The sequence below is a fragment of the Perca fluviatilis genome, chromosome 17 (assembly GCF_010015445.1).
Source record: "Perca fluviatilis chromosome 17, GENO_Pfluv_1.0, whole genome shotgun sequence".
NCBI lineage: Eukaryota > Metazoa > Chordata > Actinopteri > Perciformes > Percidae > Perca > Perca fluviatilis.
The window spans coordinates 17,581,988-17,604,959 of record NC_053128.1 but is presented as its reverse complement, the minus strand read 5'-3'; the positions used below and the strand labels follow the sequence as shown (position 1 = coordinate 17,604,959).

The 22,972-nt window shown below is 38.6% G+C and overlaps 2 protein-coding genes across 4 annotated transcripts in view; one reads left to right on the top strand and one right to left on the bottom strand.

Annotated features, from left to right (window-relative positions):
- Positions 1–153: 153 nt before the first annotated feature.
- scarb2c (scavenger receptor class B, member 2c) lies at positions 154–16,916 on the bottom strand. Its single transcript, XM_039778895.1, has 12 exons — positions 16,649–16,916; positions 14,559–14,716; positions 12,188–12,332; positions 10,633–10,824; positions 10,375–10,466; positions 9,775–9,894; positions 9,070–9,248; positions 8,329–8,447; positions 3,311–3,384; positions 2,785–2,836; positions 2,276–2,428; positions 154–1,806 (listed from the first exon to the last, which is right to left on the bottom strand). Exons 1-12 carry the CDS (start codon positions 16,769–16,771, stop codon positions 1,768–1,770), a joined length of 1,446 nt encoding a protein of 481 aa, XP_039634829.1. The 5' UTR covers positions 16,772–16,916; the 3' UTR covers positions 154–1,767.
- A 2,214-nt stretch (positions 16,917–19,130) lies between these two features.
- The window catches only part of rai14 (retinoic acid induced 14), a 45,909-nt gene continuing 42,067 nt past the window's right edge, over positions 19,131–22,972 (top strand). For all 3 annotated transcript variants that reach the window (XM_039778894.1, XM_039778892.1, XM_039778891.1), the window contains exons 1-2: positions 19,131–19,419; positions 20,855–20,936. In XM_039778894.1, coding sequence (XP_039634828.1) covers positions 20,901–20,936 — 36 coding nt within the window. In that variant the 5' untranslated portion in view covers positions 19,131–19,419; positions 20,855–20,900. The remainder of the gene's footprint in view (positions 19,420–20,854; positions 20,937–22,972) is intronic.

The window sequence follows — 22,972 nt, the reverse complement described above, 5'->3', positions numbered from 1 at the left end:
TTTAGAGAAGAATATTTTGTGGTAGTTAATTCTCAAATGCAAAAGGGTTAATAAAAAAACATTTATGTTTAAAGCAGGTTTGTAGGTGTCTGCCTTTCAAATACAACAGTTCACAACACTTGCAATGTGTGAAGGAGGAAATACAAACAGACCTTTAGAGAGAATGTGAAGCACACCAGGTTTATTAAAGTTGTAGCAAATGGCAAGACAATGTGCATATGTTAATGTGACCTATTGAAAATACGTTAACAGTGATTACATATTGATTTTACTATGTAGGAGTAGAAGTGTAAACCATAATCTCTGATACATATGAAACACAGACCAAAACAAAATAAACACAAGACAGCCTGTCAGTGATGTGTGTGAAACAGTGGTTATTCAACGAACAAATTACACATTGTAGTGACATTCTATGTAGTTCTGGACAGAAAATCTTGCCAAACTTCAAATGAAGTTAAAATAATCTGATAAAATGCTGTTTAGAAGTGCAGAATGTAACCATAAAAATAATGTGCAATTCCTAGTGGTTAAAAAGGAAAAACGTTTAATAATTTTATATTTGGCAAAATATTTATCAGTAGTGTCACTAGCATAACACAGTTTCATACACGGATTTTAGCATAATATCAGTAGAAAAACTAAAAATCCCACATTCATGTCTAATTGGAATTAGTGAAAAGAGAATATTGCACAGCGCTTCACACCATCATTTATACTATTTGGATGTGATTCCACATTATATTATTTACATATATCGTGATTACTGGATTTCCACTGAAGGTTACACAGAGTACATGGTTTTTAAAAGGAAGCGGAGTTCACTATAGATTAATGAGAATAAAACATTAGGGGCGCCCATATATAGAGGTTTACTCCTCAACGGAGCGGGCCCGGGTTCAACTCTGACCTGCGGCCCTCTGCTGCATGTCATCCCCCCCTCTCTCCCCTTTCATGTCTTCAGCTGTCCTGTCAAATAAAGGCCTAAAAATGCTCCAAAAAGAATATTAAAAAAAGAATAAAACATTATGCGTTTTGCACAGTTTGACTTTGTTATTGACAGAATATTTGTCTTGCATTAAAACAGCAGTTCTTGTTACTGATGCCTCAAAAATCTGACCACACCGTGCTAAAAATGGATTATTGGCCAATTTCTAAAAACAAACACTGACAGTGTTCCTTCATCACTATTTTAGTTCTGTAGCCATTCATCGCGCACACACACACACACACACACACACACACACACACACACACACACACACACACACACACACACACACACACACACACACACACACACACACACACACAAACACACACACACACACACACACACACACACACACACACACACACACACACACACATTCCTGGTGGTTGTATTTGTTCAGAGCTGACTCTTCAGACAATTTAAATTAGATTGTGTAGGAGATTTAAATTACTCAATTCAAATAGTTTCAATCCAATATCCCATATTTGGCAGTAAAAAAGAAAAATATTTAATTTAAAAAAAGACGGATTTCAGCATCCTTACAACTGACTTGTAAGTATGACATTAACCCCAACCCTGTAACAAACCTCTTCACTTTGTTTCCTAAAACCATTTGATTTAAAAAACGGATTAAAAGGTGGAATTGTGGTTATTAATGCAAACTATTACTTGGGGGTTAATGGTAAAAAAAAAATTCAGATCCATTGAAACCATGAAATGTGGAATTATACTGCAAATATGGCAATCCTCCTCCTTTTACATACTGTTTGGTGCTATGATGAGAGCAGGGGCTGTCGTTCAGCTGCAGTGCTCTGAAAAATGAAACCAGATACCAAAATGTTACTAAAAATGTCCCACTTAATATCCCACTACAACATTATCTCTGAATAATAATAAAAGTAATGTTTTAGGTTTTTTTTCTACATGACATGAAATGATTACTCAATGAATGAATTAGTCAATCAACAGAATAATAATAATAATTAATTATTAACAATTCTGATAATCCGTTAATCATTAAAGTACTTTAGTCAAGTAGTAATAGCAGATATTGTCTGGCTCAGTTTTCCTGTGTTCTTAACTTCAATAGCTTATCTATGGGTTTTGGACTATTCAGCATTATTTAAACAAAACAATTTATTTTGACATTCCATAGACTAAACAATTAATCAGTTAAAGAAAAATATTATCAACAGATTGATGGATAATAATAAAAAAGAATTTTTAGTTGCAGCTCTAATGACCACACATACTCATTTAATGTCCATCTCAAGCACTCACCTCGGGGACCTTCTGTCGACACATCAGAAACATGAAGACTCCTCCCAGAACGATGCCTAGACCAATCAGCATGAATGGAATGTTCGCCACGACATTCTGCTTGACAACAATCGCCTTCAGCTTCATGGCTGATGCGTCGTCAATGACGACGCTCTGAGAAGATGGAAGGAGAGCGTGATTAGAGGTTCAGTTCAGCACAACATAAAAACACTGAACAAAGAGAACACCACCAGAGGTAGAAAAGAATTTTTTTTTTACATATACATATATATATATATATATATATATATATATATATATATATATATATATATATATATATATATATATATATATATATATATATATATACATACACACACACACACACACACACACACACACACACACACACACACACACACACACACACACACACACACACACACACACATACATACATACATACATATATATAGTTATTATGCCATTGGATGACCACATGACAAAACTGTTGTATGTTTTTGTACCTCATTGATATAAACCACAGGAAAGATCACTGTCCTCATGTTTCCTGTTTGACTGAAAAAAAAGAAAAGAAAGAAAATTATTCACAATAATATACCTACTATCATAATTATGAATTTTTGTTGTCTTCATTAGTAATGTGAACATTCGTCTATGAGTTAATGAATAGATGGCAAAGAGACATTCAGACAACTGTTAATGTCTTCCAACAACTTTCGGTTGCATGCTGTTCATAGTGTACATTTAGTTTGTGTAAATATAGTTTGACAACATGTACATCTGTTAGGTCTGGACTCAAGATTATATCAAGATCGTTTGTTCCTTAAGATGCCAAGTAGATGCATAACAAGAGAGCCACAACTGTACAAAAGTCCACTAATAATGATGATGTTGGCAAAATTGCTTTACAGTTCTTACTGGCAACCCGTCATCTACGTTTTCAATTTCATTAAAGCCAACATGACGACAGTGGGGTTTATGACAAAAGGTGCCGTAACAAGAGACCGATGACGGCAACGAGCCGATTACCTGAAGGTGGGAATTTTCTCCACGTAAACGTTGACCTGGAGCCGCTTCGCTGCTTGCAGGATGATTCCTGTCAGCTGCAAAACAGATTTAAATTTTGTTTAAGAGAAACTTAACACCACCGACCTGTGTGCAGATGTATACTAACTAGGGGTGCATGATATATCAACTCAATATCGTTATCGTGATATCACGTTGCGCAATATTGTATCGAAAGTGTCGCACTAAGTACGCAATATTTTGTTGATTTTGTGGAGCACTGCGTCCCGTCCGTTGACTGTGTGGCTTAATTGTGTTCGATTTAGAGCCCGCTTGAAACGTTATAATGATCATCATTTCATGGGCCAGTTACTGTGCCACTTGCACATGTTAGTGCACGTCAGTGAATGGGTCCACTACGTGACAAACCCTATGGAGCGTACCACGTGTGTGCATATTTCGACAGATTGACAGTGTAAGTTAAGAAATTGATAAAGACAACAAAACGGAACGAATCAGAGAAGCGAAAGAAAAGTTGTGTCCTGTTCTCTTTATATATTTTATACTGTACAACCAGTAAAACATGTCCCGTTCTGTAGACAGAAAGGTCCTTATTTATTTATTTATTTATTCATTCATTCATGTTGTACCAGTCCAATAGGACAGTCAGTTGAAATAAAGTATGTAAGAAAACTTGTTTAATTTGTTATAAATCTATTTTGATGCATTTTCCTGTAACTTTTGTAATTTTACATGTTTAAAAATATCAAAATTAATATCGATATCGCAATATTCATAATCAATATCGCAATTTCACATTTTGTCAATATCGTGCAACCCTTATACTAACATTGTCATTATGTTCAAGATCGTTAGGCTGCAAACATTTTTTAGTAAATGTACTTTAATAGTCTGGCTGGCAGAAATGTACATTAATTGCAATTTTTTTGCAAATCGCAGGGGGGCGCGCAATATTTGTTGCAAAATATGTGTCAAACCATTCTGAATTAAGTATGGTTGTGCTACAGAGACGTCTCGGCCTACAAATCGTATCTTACAGAAAATCTTTGCTTGGTACAGTATCCTTGCAAAAATAATTTAATTTATTTTTATTTTAATATTTTTTTGATGAAAATGATCATTCCTCAAATCGTGCAGCCCTAATGTCCATACAACAGAAATGAAATCTTTTTTTGTAGTTGGTCCAAATGAAAATCACAGGCCTGAAGCTGGCAACGGAGGTGGTTAGCTCTACCCATGAAGTTGTACAGTGCACTGTAACCCAGTGCTAATGACAGAGACTTTGAACAATCTCAGTAATCTCATGCAGTGGCACAGTAAAAATGACAGTGTGCGGGAGGATAAACAGACAAAACAGTAGCTTGTTTACTGGGTTCAAAGATGAATGCCACCACCTCACACATCTGGGCTAATAAAGTTCATATGAATTGGTTTGAAATGAAAGTGTATGTGTCACAGTTGCATGCTGGGTTCGGCAAATTGACTAATTGTTCTGTTTTTTTTTTTTTTTGTTTTTTTTTACAATTAACTTAAATATATATATAAAAAAAAGGAGTACTTTTTTTATTTTAACATATTTATGTCTCAACTGTTTATGTCTTTGTAGTCGGTTTGCTTCTTTCAGGAGTATTCTTCACTGATTCACAGGATTAAAATGACATTAAATCTACGTGTGAGATGCTCAGCAACACATTGTGCTCCCGGAAGTGTTTTTTGCCAGTCTGCTTCACTTTATTATGGATTTACCACAGGACAAGTTATTACAGTATTACACATGATAAGAGCTGTAAGGAGCTTATCTTTGGTGACAGCTCCGTTCCACCTCTGGTTAATCTTTAACCACTGCTTACCACTGCCTCGTGTGTAACCACTGGCTAGCGTTCACAAAGCTGAGATAGTTCATCATCTAGTCGTAAACATGAATGTCGTCTTGGTGCAATGTTTTAAACACAAAAGTTTTCATATCAGCTTCCTACATTGCAACAATTTTTTCTAAAAAAGGAATCATATTAACAACATAAGGGTGTAAAGTAAAGAAAGGCTTTTAAAACAACGTGTAAACAAATAACATCTTTAAAAGCTCCGCTCAGAAATAGGTTTTGCTTACTGTTGCTTCACTCGGATGTTTAGGTTTCACGGTGCAGAATGACGTATGAGCAGAGATTGACACTAGGGGCCCTATTTTAACGATCTGAAATGCAAGTATGAAACGCAAAACGCAAGTAGCTTTGTGGGCGGGTCTCGGGCGCTGTTGCTATTATACCGGCGGGATAAATGACTCTTTCGCCCGACGCAAATCTAAAATGGGTTGGTCTGAAGTAGCTAGGTGTGGTTTGGGCGTAACGTCCAATAAACCAATCAGAGCGTCATCTCACATTCCCTTTAAGAGCAGGCGCGCTTGTTCCATGGCGGATTGCTATTATGACGGCGGATTTGCCTGGCGCACGCCAGCGGGAGCTGTCCGAGATGCGGCAAAGTAATAAATGTCTTGGCCGGGTGGCGATGTTGCTGCGGCCTCTCGGGCGCATCTCCTCAAGTGGATAGGATTGCTGCAGCCATGGAGGTTCCAAACGCACCACCTGCACCTGTTGTGCCCCTTCCTCCTCCCCCCACTCCATCTCCGTCCACCCGCTCCACAAGGAACGCATCGCGCATTACTCCAGATTCACCAGATTCCGCCGGAGTGTCCAATCCCACCGTAGTTCAACATCACGTCTCCTTAAGTCCTCTAATATTTCCTAATTAATGTCATCAACACATCCATGATTCATGGAAACAGACCAAAGAACACAGCCACAAAGCCACAAAGAATGCTGCGACTTTTTGAGGATTGTACTGTAAAATGCCTCCTGATCTATCCAAACACTTGAAGCGCATTTTCAGTAATATTTTTCTTTGTAATTATGTATGGTTTGCAAAAATGGGAACTGCTGCGTCCGTGTAGATGAGAGAAGTGTATGCGCGTTGTGCACACGCTACATTATGGCCAAGCATGCGCCCCTAAAATAGCATCTGAATAACACGCTACTGACTTTAGACTAGCGCCACTGACTTTAGACCAGGTTTTTCCTGGTCAGTGGCGGAATTGTTTTCTGAAACTGCAAAATAGCACCAGGTAACGTTTTCGCTGAACCGCCCCCGGGAGCGCAATAGGGATGCACCGATCCGACTTTTTCAGTCCCGATACCGATGCCAGGGCTTTGTGTATCTGTCAATACCCGATACCGATCCGATACCGTTGCTGAATTAATAATAAACTTTATACCTTCCACTTTATACCTTCCTTCCACCATGTGGAAGAGAGCACCAGACTTTCCTAACTAAACATTACTTTCCTTACTAAGACAAAATAACATAGATGTAATGTATTGAATTCTTATTTATTATTTATTTAAAAAACAACTGTGCATTCAAATCGAAAATATAATGTTTTCAAACTTCTTAAAATAAATTTAAATAAATAATAATGGGCCATCAATAATGGGCCACCTTTTATATAGGCTTATAATGGCTTATTCTACTGTCAGGAGTACATAGAATATCTCAAAAACATGTTAATGTCATCATGTTTACTAAAAGCCTTCATTAAGGGTTTGCTTGGCTCCACGACATTATACAATAACTTTATATGAAGGAGAATCCATGAAACAGTTACAGAAGCTAAACTATTTGTATTGTGCAAACTGCAAAGTAGTAAAATAAACTCAAATCGAATGAATAGCCTACACCTACAAACAACTTTAACACGGTTTCCCTTTCAAAACTAAATAGTTGTAAGCTAGTTGTATAAACACTACCTTGGCCACAGGTAAGTTAGGTTGTTGTAGTGTGGTTGTAGTGGGCGAGTGAACGTAGCTCCGCTGTCAGCCTCCTTCGCTGTTTGAAGGCAAGGCGAGGCAAGGCATCTTAAATCCAGTGTTTTAATCATTGCTCTGAACCGTCTTTCTCAACGGTCTGTAGCGAGACCGGAGGTGGATTACGTTAATAATGTTGCTCCGCTGCATGCTTGAAGTGACAGGTCTTTAACGTTAGCACGGCCGAGTAACGTTAGAGCGACAGGCAACAACAGTGGCTAAATTATGTCCGATTTGTTAGAAACAAAAAACTTGGGAACAACAGACGGCTCCTCTCTTGAGCACACGTTGTTCTGGTGTATCTCCGGTCTTTCTTCATCCTCTAGCTAACTTTCTTCTTGGTTCTTGTGCAGTACCGACCGGAGCCTCTCCCAGCTTAACAGACTGTTATGCTACCTGGCTAGCTAGGCTAGCAGCTGTAATGTTACCCAGCATGCCATTCGGCGGTGTAGCTAAATTTTTGTAAATGTAAAATTATTAGTGTTAGAAAGTCTCAAATTGTTATATGCTTTGGTTTTTTATCCTTTTAAGAGAGTTAGTTGTGGGTTATTAATTGTTGTGTTATAAAGTTACTACCATGAGTGAGAAGGGTACGCAGTTAACAGGGGTCCCGGTGCTGCGGCTGAGTGAAAAAAAAGAAAAAAAAAAGAGAGAAAAAAAACTGGATCGGCCCGTGGATCTGTTAATTTTTCCGATCCACCGATCCAGCTATTTTGTCAATATCGGGGCCGATACCCAATCCAGATATCGGATCGGTGCAACCATGGACCGCAAATACATTCCCTAATTTACCGACGTGCGTCTGTGGAGGGAAAAGTCCACTGTGCGTCGGGTGCAAAATAGGAATGATACATGCTTCGGTGTACAAAGGCAATTGCGCTGAGTGCAAGATAGGGCCCTAGAAGTGTTTTCAAAATAATCTGTTGAAGACCAAAAGTTTGAAGTGGAAATTTGAAACTTGAAACCTCCACTGCGCACCCGCACACATTATTTTTTTACATATTGGGGATTTTTCAGTGAGAGACAATGAGTAGACGTAATTATAAGAATGTTAAACTAGTTCATTTAACTTTTTAAAATACCAGACACAAAGTTGTACTCCAAGGCAGCAGAATCTTTTTATATGTCTTAAAACATGTCTTTAAAAATTAAAGTAGAAATTCCTACCGGATTGATAACAATCGTAGTCTGGTGTTCCTCCTTCTTAGGCCTCATGCCAAATACATCCTCAACATATTTCTCATCTGCCTGGTAGAAGTGTGGTGGAGACATTATGATGGGAGCTCCTGGACACACAAACAGATTCAGTTAGAATAACATTATGAAAGATACTTAGCAGAGCAGATTCAGAAAAAATAAACAGTTTGTGATGAAACATCTTTTAAAGAACATTTCCCTATGTGACACAATGAGACGTTCCTCTGGTTGTTCATACAGACCAGCTGCTACATCAGTAGGCTACACAGACAGAGAGAGGGAACGATAGCCCCACCGACAGTCCTCCTCAGTGGGTAATCTGATATCCTCGCAAGATTCGGAACGTCAGCAGTAACGCGTTGTGAACTACTCCCGGTGAGTTTTAACTGTTTTGGTCTACAAATGCTCCCACACTGCCGATTTAAGCCGCATTTTTGGCGGATACAAGGCTGGAATGTGAGTTCCACATTTACATGTTACAGCTCTTCTTCTCAACGCTTCTCAACGCACTCACACGCAAAACAAACCAGCGCCTTGCGAGATTTCACCGTATACACAAATGTGACTCGCAAGATTCGTTTTGACAGGGTAACAATGACTCAGGACACCACAGATATTGTAGTTTCTACACTTCTTAGGGTTATGAAACTGTAACGTAATGTAACCATGGTTATGGCAAAATTGGTTCATCCCGACATCCCTACTTCCTACCTTGTTTACATAGGCTGACATTCAGTACGCCAGAGCCCAGGCAATTTCCAGTAGGGACACAGAAGCCTGCGTTGGCTGGGTTCACGGTGTGATTGGCAAACACCTTGCTCGGGGGACTGAAGAGATACCCAGGGATCCCCTTCACTGTCACATCCTCCTCATACAGAGCGTACAGAGACCTTGGAAACAGAGTCAGATGCTGGTTAATCTTTGCAGGCACAAATCAATTCTGTAAAGCTGGAAAGGCAACAAGGGTGGGGGTTTTGCGCAAATTTTGTTCATGAGTTATGTGGTAAGCTGAAAAAGAATGACTCCGTAAAAAAGAAGCTGAAAGCAACACTTCATTTTATATCACCTAAAGCTGAAAAGGTCAGCTGTGCTCAATAGGCAACCAAACAAAATTAAAGGCAAAATGCATTGTCTTGCCTAAAATAAATTCAAACCGTTGAAAGAAAGAAAATCAAAACAAAACCCCATTAACTAAGAAGGACTTTAAGCTAATAAAGAAAAGCCAGAATGAGAACTTAAATGGGGTCAAATGTGAAAGCTATATATATATATATATATATATATATATATATATATATATATATATATATATAAAAATAATGAGTTGGTGCATGGCCAATTACATTTGTGGAACATATTTAGTCTCCCAGCAGCACAGTCTTTAGCCATCTGTAAATCACTTTGCAATCTACTCACCTGCACAGGTCAGAGGAGAACATGTAGAGTGTCTCATTCTTGGTGATGACTGGATGGAAAGATGCTCCGTTGGTTCCATTGATCATATTGCACTCATCAGATGACCACCAATTCAGCTTGCTGCAAGCATACACACACAAAAATGATATTGGTAATGCTTTTTTTGTTTGTTTTTATATCAGATTTTCATTTATGAATTTAAAAACCCAGGAGTTTTGGGCATTAACAATGCCCAACACCCAACCATTTCATAATTTTCCTTTGTCAGTTTAAGTGAAGGACTACTAACCAATTTGTTAGGCAAAACATATGTTGTTTAGATGTTTTAAATAGTGTGGGCTTGAAAAGGCTTGGTAAACCCTGCTGCTCCTTTTCCTGAACAGCAGTCCTTTGTGTGTTTCAGAAATAGTTTGACATTTTGGTCTTTGTGCTAAGATAAGCTAACCTCTCCTAGATGTAGCTTTGTGTTTAACTGATACGAGAGTGGCTCCAATATTTGTATTCAAATCAAATATGTGTATTGCGTCATATCAACTGTGATATGACAATGTCAGAAAAGAAAAAAAAAAGGATTTGCTGGAGGTGAGAAAAGACAATAACCTTTCACCGTTCCATGTATCCACTCTGGAAAAGTCCTTGTAGTTTTGCTGTCCAGTGAAGAAGACATAATCACCATCGTTGGAAGCATTGGTCTATAGGAAAAAGAGGAATGTTTAAAAAAAAAAAAAGCTCCCACACAAGAAACCTCTTGATTTTCTGCAATTATAAAAATAAACTTTCTGGCCAATTATCCTGTATATTTTCAAACTCCAGTCTGTAAAAAGTGTACAATAGTATATTAATATGCTTAAATGAGACCTTATAGAAGAGTCCGAAAACATCATCCAGGTCAGGTTTAAAAGTTCTGAGGGCTTTGAGCAGGCCGTCTTCATAACCCCACAGCAGCTCTCCCACTGTGTGGGTGGTAAACAGGCCTTCCCCGGTGCCCTTCATGTAGGAGGAGATCAGATTGGCGAGGAAAGCCTGGTCCTTGAATTGCTCCATCACCGTCTACCAGGAGAGAGAAGGGAAGACAACCTGTTGTGTAACGCACTGATAGCATAAGCTCCTACAATTAAACTACTTCATTTCTGTTTCAAATAAAGTTGAATTAAAAAAAAAATAACTTAAAAAATAACTTTTTTTATTTTACTCTTTTGTGGCTGCCAAAATCATCCAATAACTTTTTGGGGAGGGGAGTCAGTGATTCATTGTACATTATGGAATAATAGCTGTACTGTATACTTTATTAATCCCACAAGGGGAATTACAATGTTAACCCGTGAGTGTGTTGTTACTCCATATGGTGAAGTACTTATTTGTTTTAAAAGCAATGTTACTCATTGTAATTACACGGAAGACATATTAATCAATTGATCTTCAATATTTTACTTTAAAAATATTACGCAATACTAGTGATTTTACGTTCTGTGCCGAGGCTTCAAAGCGTGTGTCGAGAAATCCCGGAAGTTTTCCATGAAGCGTGTACCGAGGCTTGTATCGTTTTAGCCAAATGACGTCATTGATGACATCTGAAGCCTCGCTGCCTGTCCATAACACATCACTGGTTTAGGAAGTGGTTTGAATCTACATGGTTTTATTACGCATCCATGATCTACACAAGCACATTCACTGCCCTCTGCCCAGTTAAACCACTTTACAGTTTTAGAATACTAATATTGCCTCTGCTGCTATTATAATATTATGACCGAATGATTGATTTGCACACATTTGATAGACACATTCCTCTCAAGGCAATCCGTCTATCAACTTTGTTATCAACTGGTATTGCTAGTAGAGCAAACCCCACTGTGAAATCCGATCTGCTTTAATGGAACCCGGTCAACTTGAGTGTGACGTCATTCCCAGCCCTGGCTTCCGATTTCCGAGGTAAATGGAACACACTTCTACACTATAAGTGAAGCCAAAACATCTTGATCGCCCCCTGCTGGCAGGCTGCAGTATAGGTCATAATTCCCCTACATGTCAGTTGGTGGGACATGGCTCAAACTGAAAAGTCAAAGTACATGTCAAATAATTTTTTTCCCAGAGATGGTTTCTGTCATTTTGGTAGTTCTTATCACACTGTTAGTTCAAGTGTTAATTTTTTTTAATCAGTTTGGTTTTCATTAGTTATTTTATGCTATTAAAACAGGGTGAAGCGTCATGATTGACAGCTGTGACTACTCGCGATTGATGGGGCGGGTGTATGTGCGGGACTTGGATACTGCAGCTCCACCGCCAGATCTCTACTGCACAGACTCTGTACAAGATGGCAACGCCTGTATCCGTGATACGTTGGCTCATTTTTGTACAATGGGAGGAACTGAAAATGCGTTGTTTTTTTACAGTCTATGATTCTAACACCACTCACCATTGCAGGGATGTTGACTGTCCTGATGAGGTCACTCTCTGGACCTCGGGACATGTTACGCTGGAATATGTAGGTCTTAGTGTTGACAGCTGCTACTTTAGTGCCATTATCCTGGAAGTCCACTTGCTCCATAGGCCGGTACTCTCTGTGTAGAAAAATATAGAACCAACAGGGTTAAGGCCATTTTATGGTTCTGCGGAGGCTCCACGCAGAGCTTTCGCCGTAGCCTACGTAAGTGCCCTGATGTTTATACTTGTGCACTGGTGTGTGTGCGTCGAGCTGGCATATCTGTGTGTGTGTGTGTGTGTGTGTGTGTGTGGTGTGTTAGAGCAAGGGAGAAGTGAGAGAGTGACAGCGATTAGCTTTGTTTCTCTCACGATGAGTCTAGAGTCATAGTGAGAGAAACAAAGCGTCTCCCCTGTGTTTTCTGACCACGGTGGGAAATCTGTAGCAGGAAAAGTTAACCCTCTCCTTGATTTCATGTTGTTTTTGGAGTAGGAGAACCAGGAAATGAGTCAGGGAAAATACAACGCTACCAAGCCACGGCCTAGCGACATATGCCGCTGTGACGTGTAGTTAAATTTTTCCAGAGGTGCAAGTCAGGCTACGGCGTAGGCTATGGCGTAGTGTAGATGCAGAGGGTTCTGCGGGGGTATGCCGTCGATTCAACGCAGAAGCATAAAACGGCCTTTAAGGTCAAAAGTTAACGGTTGATAGTTCTGTGTTACAGTGCTGCAGCCAAAAGTTTTTAGAGAAAGAAAAACCTTTAATAAGGTTTCCAATAATCTTACATTAACTACACATGCAGTATCTGCACCTCAGACTGCAAAGAAAAGGCTATTGTTAAATAATAATAAAGTTCTGTATTAAAAACCATATGTTTGTCTTAATTATAGCATAATGCAGTCATTTTCTTTTATGACTCACATTCATGTGACTGTCAAAAAAGAAAAGAAAACACATCCTTGATGGTGCTGTGATGCACTTTCTGGACAAATTAAACTCTCCTCCACAGAGGGTGAATCTCAACTGTTTTAAACAACCGATTATAATCTTCTTGTAACTTAACACACACACACACACACACACACACACACACACACACACACACACACACACACACACACACACACACACACACACACACACACACACACACACACACACACACACACACACACACACACACACACACACACACACACACACACACACACACACACACACACACACACACACACACACACACGTAAGGAAATGTCTAATAACGGCCTTTTCTCAAAAATTCCACATGAGGTGCCTCAAACTGCTCCAGTGTAACTGATCAGGGATTCAGAAGAACATTTGTGACCATCTGGTTCAGCTTCCAATGAGACTGTAAAGATGTACAGTGCTGAAAAATATAAGAAAACCATCTCATGTATGTGGTAAGTGGTTCACAGGGTTATTTAAGGTAATGGAATGGCAAATAAAACTGTTTTCCTACCATTATGTTAAAGAACTGCCTTTTGACAAAGTAAAGAATAAAGAAAAAAAATATCTCAGCTAGACAAATTGGCATTTGTACAAAGCTACTGTGTCTGTCTGTGTTAATAGACAAACAAGCTGCCTCAAGCTAGCCAGAGACAGGACCGCACTAACAGCTCTCTGCTTCCGTCTCTGCAAGATGACATGGACATTTTTGAAAAGACAATTTGGCAATGTCAGAAACACAAATTATATTTTGTCCACTATTTACAGTAGATACTTTGTCTTACTGAAAATTGCAACAAAATGCACAAACCATAAGTGAACGTGAGGTTTTCACAACAAGATGTACTGTATTCACACGATTCATGTAAACCTAAATTAACTATGGTAAACATTGTTGCTGTAATTTTTTCAACACCTTCAGGGAATGGCAATTATTCTGTCAAGTCAAGAATACCACTCAAAACTTCAAAACTATCTATTTTAATAATTCTTGATAGATAGATAGATTTGTAGACTTATATTCTTACATTATGTATTATAGTGCATAAAGTATTGCTTGTGCATGTTTTGCTTTCATGTGCACCACTGACCTGTGCATCTTTGGGTCCTTTCCTTCCTCTTTGTGTTTCACTTAATCTAATCATCAGCTTGTTAGCACCTTTCTACTTTGAAAGGTGAAAGACTTAGTTTCCATTGTGTGAGCTGTAGTAAAAAATATTTACTGACGACAATTTGGCTTATTCCGTTTATTTCCATTCATGCATGATGTTAAAAGTTTGGAAGGAGGGATCTTTATTGCAATGGCATTTGCGTCACCCTCCTTTGATCCACGTTTTTTTGAATAGATGACTAACGTTAGAGAAGTAAGAGTAAAGTCTTTCTCCTTTTGCTCTCTCACCTGTATGTATATGGTCCAATCTCAATCACAGCAGGCCGATCCCCATCCAGCACCTCCATGGGGTTGGTCAGATTAAAGAAGTAAAACTGCATGTAAATAGGGGCCGGTGGATTCTCCCAGGCCTCAAATGCCTCTGTGCCATTCTTCAAAACTACTTCCTAAGGGGGACAAAGAGCAGTGGTACAGTTGAGAAAAATGTGAGACTTCAGGCGCAAATATGCTGATAACTAAGCTGCCCTCACACCATATGACAAACACTACTGTAAGTGGTGAAATCACCATTGGATTAGCAGTCATCATATGACATTTAATTGTGTTAATGCTGATTCAGCAGCATTCATAGTATTGTTATCCGATTCTTTATTTCTTTATATTCTTTCTTTGGTCGCCTCTAACTTTTGCATACGGTCAGCTACAAAAACCATTCAAATATCAAAATGTTCAGCTCTTTAAGCACATGATGGGACTTCTTCAACTTTTTTTCTGCTATTTATACTTGTTAAAATATGAAGCTCTTTTCAATTTTCTTTTTTTTTTACATTAAAGTCAATGGAGCAATCTTCAAATCCACTTCAGGCTTCTTTCTTTTTGAAATGCTACTCCTACATACTTTTACCTACAGACAACAAACTTTAAACTACTCACAAAACCTTTAGCTATTACAATAGTATTCAGCTTCATGATATCTTTGACAGTTTTTGTGGTATCACTTAAAGTTTAGTGTTTGGTTTCATACAGGCTTTTTCTGTGCTTACAATGGAGTAAGTATCACATGACTTAGTGGGTTGTGGCATCACTAGAGAGGGAAGCCTTGGAAAATAGTCTTAAAACCTCTATAACTTGCTCTCACGTCCACAATATTTACTTTTCATATACAAGCAGCACGTCAAAATGTAGCTATTTTTGTCTTTTTTCAGCCAATGTGCTCATTTAAGCAATAGGCCTCATAGTTTTTGAATTAGCTGCCTCAAAGCAACAAGCTACCCTCTTCTCCTTATCATCCACTGCAATGCTCTTTACCTTTAAAAACATCTGAAGAGTTTTATACAACTTATAAATTCTATTCGTACTTTTTGAAAATATTGAATATATATTCATTCAAATTAAAGCCGGCAATTCAGTTAAGCATCGGCTTTTACAAAAACGTTTATACAATGTTAGTATTATTCAACTTTTTAAAGACATTCATATTAATTAGAACCATTTCCACATTTTCCTAAAACTTCACTTTTTTTCTATTCTCACTGCTTTACCTTCTTCTTACGCATTAAAGCCAGCAATCTAGTTTAGCTTTAACTTTTTCAGCATTCACAAGCATTTTCTGCAGAAAACGCATTTTCTAGTTCACATTAAAGAATGTTAGGCCAATGGACCGTTTTCACAGCAGACATTTGGACTTGTCATAGTAGGAAAAGCACAGCTGAAATGGATAACTTTAATGATGGCTCGATTCCATCAAGTGTGCCAGTAAGATATTTTAGTGAGTCAGCATGCACAATACCAGGACCTCTCCTAAGTGGAACAGCCATCATTAAAGGTTTTGAATACACATGTGCTTTTTCTACTATGACATGTCAACATGTCTGCCGTGAAAAAAGGTCTAAGGTGAGGATATCATAAAGCGGAAAAAAATAACTGTGAAAACGATACTTAGATATACAGGTGTTACAGATTTGAAAATGTAAAACAAAGAGTTTTATGATCATGCGAATGCTAGCGAAATACAAAAAAAAATGATCAGATAACAGTTCTTTAATTTCAAAGTTTAAGCTAATGTAATAATATACACCTACCCCGCCCAAAACCGCTACATAACGCTTGTTCATTAAACTGGCTACATAATTGTCTATGGCAGCATTGGCAGAAGCCTAAATAAATTGCATTCCACAAGCAATTAGTAAAACTTCAGCTAAAGACCTAAAGCTGTCCAACAAACACAAACTCCGAGGCAAAATCGAAACACAGCAGGCTGTTTGCTAGTTGGTGAAATCAAGCTAGCTAACTTAGTTAAGTTAGCATTAACAGACACCAAGATGTTTAAAGTTAACGCCTGTTATAAAATGTTAGCCAGAAACAGATTTTTAACGTACCTTCTCAACCACCGACTGTACGAAATGTGTAAACACGTTAGACAAGACCAAAGCAATACCCGAGATCAGGAGTAGTATAGAAAGAACTCCGGTGCTGTAAATGCAACACGACTTCAGTAGCATGGTGAAACAGCAAACTGATATCTAAGGACAGTAACGTTAGCTCTCACTGACATTAGCCACTGTATGTGTGTGAGTGCTGTTTTTGTTTTGATGGCCCACTGCACTCAGCCAGGAATTATCGGTGAAGCAAAGCTACGCATCCGGAATGAAATACTTCCCTATTACCACTTCCGCTTTCTTCGACAGTCGACGGCTTCCTGGAGCATGCAGCCGTGAAGAATTACACTACACTGATATATTTGAAATAGCCCATTTAATGCAAGTTGCAATCTTAAATGTTAAAACGTGACAGTGCTATTATAACTATTATTTAGTGTCAAATTATATGGTAGACAAAAAAAAATGTTTTTCCGCGTTAGCTGGTTGTTGAAGGCCAAATGTAGGGAAAATATCTGTTTTGCATATAAAGACTCTTTGTTATTAATCGCATGACAATGACGTCATTCATTAAACCTCAGTCTTTTCTGGACCATTTTGTTTCAAACTAGCCTGTGATTGAAACATCAAATGTAAGCTTTTATGTGTGCAATTAAATACAACCCAACAGTTGGAATGTTAGCATAGCCATGTTGAAATTCAGGTTATTTGAGTGTTAACAAAACCCGGAGATTTCATTGCATCATGTTATCTGTGTCTTTAAAAATTAAAAAGAAGAGTTTGTGTAGGTTTAAGACTGTGAAAATAGGTCTGGCAATGCGAGACTGCCTCATATTTAGTTTGCAGCAGTTGGTTTGTAGTAATTTTATTAACTATTTTGTTTGCCAATATGCACCCCTTATGCAGGATATCCATTATAAGGCCATCCAGGTGGGTCCTGCATTATAACGTGTCTTGGCTATATGCCTTGTATAAGGGCCCACAATGGTGTTTTAAAAAAAGAGGTCAATGGAGCAGGTAAATCCAACAATGACAGCCTATTTTACTTTTACCAATTTTATTCAACCTCCCCGTACCTACAGTAATCCCTACATTTTAAGGGTTCAAATACCCTTGAGCAATTGAACTCAATTACCTTGAAACGTTTCGTGACCAAATAATAAATACCGGTAGTTTACATAGGCCAAGAAGAAGTCAAATATGTTCTCACATATGCAAATATATAGCCTGTATTTGATGGTATATGACAGTTTTTTGTGAAGACACATTTTAGCTACTTTTAGAAAGAAAAAAATACCTACTATTTATTATTAAAACATTATTCATATTACAGAACAACAATGTAGTAAATACCTTTTTCACTAGGTGTCACTATCTTGACATTTACCAAGACTTCATGCCGCTGCCTACATTCTTTGTTGGCCCTTAAATGGTAGTATGGGTATTGGAACGCAGGGATATAGCCTACCTGTTGAGTCATATAAAAGGGGCCACACCTTGACTAAGCAGACTAGGAGCAAGCGTCAGTGTCTCTGTGTCACAGACAGTGTCTTTTTTTTCTCGTTTTCCTTTCTCTTGTTTAGGCATACATTCTAAAATTACACAATTTCAAAGATAGCTTACTGCTCATACTCATTTAGGAAATATGTTCAGATATGCCAGGACAATGTGAATAGACCACCAGACGGTATATAAATGATTGTATACTGAAACAGACATTGGCTGTAAATTAAAACATTTGAACATGCCTTTAAATAATAGTTTGGGTAATTATTACACAGTGAGGTAGCCCAAGTCATTATCTCATCTAACAAAATAGCATCAACATTACAAGCTTACAGCTCAGACACGTTCTTACCTGCTTTGATAGGTTTCATTGCAATGCTGTTGTGACACAAACACATATTATCAACATGACTTCTTTGTTTTGCTGTTTCTCAACCTTATGAAATACACACTGATTTTAAACTTGAAAACCAGTTAAAACAGTATGCGTAGCCTACTACACAGCCTGTTAAAACCGTTGAATTGTGTCTGTGGATCCAGAGAAGCTTTGTCAAGTCTGAGATGCATTATGGAAAATGTAGCAGATATCCAACGTTTTGGACCTTGGCTCACAAACTAAAAGTTTGAATATCTTGACCCCTGTTGCATTCATTTTGACCATTCTTATTAAAGCTCTCAAGTCTCTTGCCGGTCCCCCAACGTTATGAAGGTGCAGTTATAATGTGCTTGAATAGGCCTACCCCTTTAATCAAATTTCATTCAGAAAGTGACTGATTTGTTAGTTTACTAAATGGTATGAAAGATGTGATAGCTGGATCTACATAGACGTGTGTTGCATTAAAACGGATTTTATTCTATTGTAATTTATTCTAGCTGTGTGAGTGTGGTTCTGTGGGAAATACCCCTTTACCCGGAACATGAATGGGGCACAATGGAGAACAGAAGAGGGCTCGCTCTCCGCGGTCACGAGAGCACTGGGAGAGTGACGTCACTTTCCTAAACCGGGCAACAGCCGTTGAGTTGAGTCCCGAGCGAGAGACAGGCAGGAGTCCGTGAACAACTTTTAATGTATGCGGGCCGTGTCGGGCCAGTGTGTCGGGGCGCACTGTTTTCTCCTCCTTTATGCATCCTCCTCCTGCTCGGCTCAGCTTAGGTTCGCTGTTTTCTCACCGGTTCGGTAGCGAATCTGTTTTTGGCACAAAAAGCGGTGGTGTGTTAGTTTCTTTTATGTGTCCAGTCCTCCTGCGACCCCAACACAAAGCTGGGTAAGTGTGTCCAGTAATTGCATATCATGTAAGTAGTTGTTGGTCAAAATGATGGCTAGTCATTTTTTTTACAATGCCTCCGAGAACTATTTGCATGTCTCAGTGGCAAGTTGAAGGCGTACCGTTCGGTTACAAAGCGTCCAATCTGATTGTTTGTGTACAATGATGCACGTCGCGCGCATTTGATACTTTTTGTGCTAAACTACTACCCATGTTTGTGCATGTGTTCATCATAGACTGTATAAAGAGGTTTTCATGCACAACTTCCATTGTTTGAGGAGCAGTAAGCAAATATGCACAGGTAACGTTACTTGATTAACCTTGGTCTGAACTGCTTGTTGGTAACAGTTGACTTCATTTGTGCTCCAATAGAAGGTTTGACAGTGGATTCAGTAGTCATTCATTAGTTTGCTGTCCAACAGTGTGACAACATATATCTTTGTTCATTTTTTTTTAAAATTAGCTTCCTATATAGATGTTCACATCCCCCTACACATCTTAATTGTTTTCACCCGATTTCCCATTGATGGGCTGCAAATGTATGTTAATCTGTGGCTTGAATGCTGCCAGGGAGCCCAGACATGGCTGTCCTTGATGCACCCACCTACACAGCCCTCTCAGTATCTGCCCACATAAAGACTCTTTCTAACTTGTGCTTTGTGTCTGCAAAACCTTTTATGTGCATGCATTTTAATTATTATTCCTTCAGGGCCCAACTGCCAGTTATCATTGCAAAGAGTTTCAAATTGGTTACATGGTGTTTTTTTGTTGAAATACATGCAGACACAGAGCAATCTGGAAATGATAATAATGAAGTGATGGAGTAGACTTTTTACTGGAATGCTCACAATGATATTTTGGGAGTAAATCACTGACAAGGTCATTTCAGACATGAAATATTGGAAATAGCTAGAGGCAGTTAAGGTGCAAAAATACAGTCACCAGACATCCCCAAGGGCTCTGTGGTGATTTAAAACATCCTTATAGGAAACAATACAAAGCCGGATACCATTTCCAGCAACAGGTTTAAATTAGAATTGCATGCGGGACGCAAAGTCCATTCCCAAAACTACCCATTGATTGGAGAGGAAGAGCGAGGAATGTAGAAGTGCTTCAGATGTGTTACAGCTTGAGAGTGCTGTGATTATGAAAGCATTGTACACATTTGCTTTTGTGCTGCTTATGAGGCTTTATTAAAAAGCATTATTTAGTTTTTATAAGGAAAATGCTAATTTATTAAGGCTGTAGATTATTGCCACTGTAAATCAGTGCTGCTGCACTGCACATTTACACCTCATATTGACTGTAACCTGTGTGGATACAGCGTCACAAAATACCTGATAAATCAGGTAGTTTAGTCTTTCAGAAACACATTTGAAATGGAGGCAAACATCACTGAGGCTGAGTTTAAACATCTGTCTTTGTTTCTTCACAGCCTTGACTGAGTGATTGAGCGAGTCACTGCATGGATCGGACTGAACATGAAGAGCCTTAAAGCAAAGTTTAGAAAAACCGATGTAAGTACTGTAACATGTGTTCACGGCTGTGTAAAGTGTGTGTACATGCAACCACGTGTGCACATGTGTGCCTGCATGGTTGAGTCAGTGTCTGTGTATATGCCTTGAGCAGTTGCAGATGATTTATGGCAGATTTTCTCAACCTTGGGGTCAGCAGCACCCCACGGCTTGTTGATATTTTACTATTTAAGAAAAAATAAACATGCTGGAAAAATAAAATAAATAGATTTAATCATAATATCTGTGTAATCCCTTTAGAGCTTCCTCCATGCTCCTGTAAACAGAAAAAAGTATGGCATGCTCAGTTTCACATGACAACTTGTCAGCTTAACTGCGGGTGTCATGAGAATTTTAGGACCTAAAAACAGGATGACGTGTTTGAGAAACCATGATTATATTATGGTGTTAGCGATATGACCGACTTTTATACAGACATGTTGAGTCACTTTGGAAGGTGACTGTGAAAGTGATGCAAATTGTTTGATTAATCCTACAAAGACCACAAATCTCCTTTTAGATACTGTGACTCTGCACCGCTCCAGGTGAGGTTTTGATCCTGCTGACTATGAGTCTTTAGGGAGGAATGTCTCTGTGTTGGTTCAGTCATTCATTCGGTCACAGTCTAAGATAGTCTACACTCACAGGAAGTGAGGCGTCTCCACTGTGTCTGACTCATCTGTTGTCACAGTGACCATAATGACACAGAACCAAACGCCAGACAGGAAAAAGCTGGATGGTTGCTGAATGAATGAGATAAGTTTTAGGGGCTGGAGGGAGTGTCAGAAGTAGAGAAGTTGGTGAATGGAGAAAAGAATGCCTACTAAATGTGAGATACTTGGTTTATGTAGACATTTTCCATGAGATTGGGAGTGTGTGTCAGGGCAGGATGGTGAGCTTTGGTTAAATGGCGTGCTTTGTTGAGAGACTGTCCCACAGAGGAATAATTAGATGGAGTACATCCCTGCTTTTACTCAATTATAGCCACAATATACGGCAAGGCATAAGTAGTGCATGGATGTGTGTGTGGAGAGCAAGACCTTTTTTTGGGGAGAGCAAAATTAAGTCACCAGGGACCCACCTATAGATCATCTGGAAGAACATTCAAATTTGAAGGAAAACAGAGGCACGTATATATCAAATAGAAAAAACAACATTGTATTCCAAGTTTTTGATCAGATTTTAACAGCCTGCAATTTTACATGGGTCTACCACCTTATATTAGTAAATTATTGCAAATTCAGTCAGCTATGTGGAGGAGTACAATAGTGTCTATTGTTCTAGAAAATGTTGAGTCCAGCATTGGACAGCAAGGTCACGGTAGTTCCTCCTTAGTGCGTAAAATGGATGGTGGCGGTCTCACCTTTACTGGGTGTTTTCCAGTCCAAACGTGTGTTGTTACAGTAAGTGTTGTAAACAGTTTGAGATAGATGCTTTCAGAGTGAATGCTTGTCCTCCCTGAAATAGCCAGTCGTAGGCGGCATGAGAGGAAAAAAAGGGAAGAGCTGTGGATGTGAATGTTGCTTAGAAACACGACTGAAGCCATTTGCAGTCATGCATGCCTTTGCAGACCTCTCACCCACACCCCTCACACTTTCTTTCACTTTGTTGTATTATATATTGTAAAAATATATCACTTTATCAATGTATTGATGCAGTTCTGGAAAGGAAACAATGGAACTGTTGTGCCGTACCAGTCGTGTACAAACACCTAGACAGTTTTGATTGATGTACCAGTCCTCTTGCACCTCTTGTCACACATTATATAATAAAATGACAGCAATGAGGCATTATTGTTTTGCTGTAGAGAATTACATAATTTAATATCTGATCTGACTGCAAAAGCATGTTTATTCTTTTTAAAAGAATAATTATCTAACACGTTACAACTATATTCAAATTTTTGGACGATAATCTCTTCAGTTTTGTGAAATACAGTAAAAAAAAAAAAAATACTTATTTTTAATTAAAGGAAAGATCCATGGATATACTTAAAAACAAGAAACCTTTAGTGAAGTACAGATTCACTTTTTATGCAG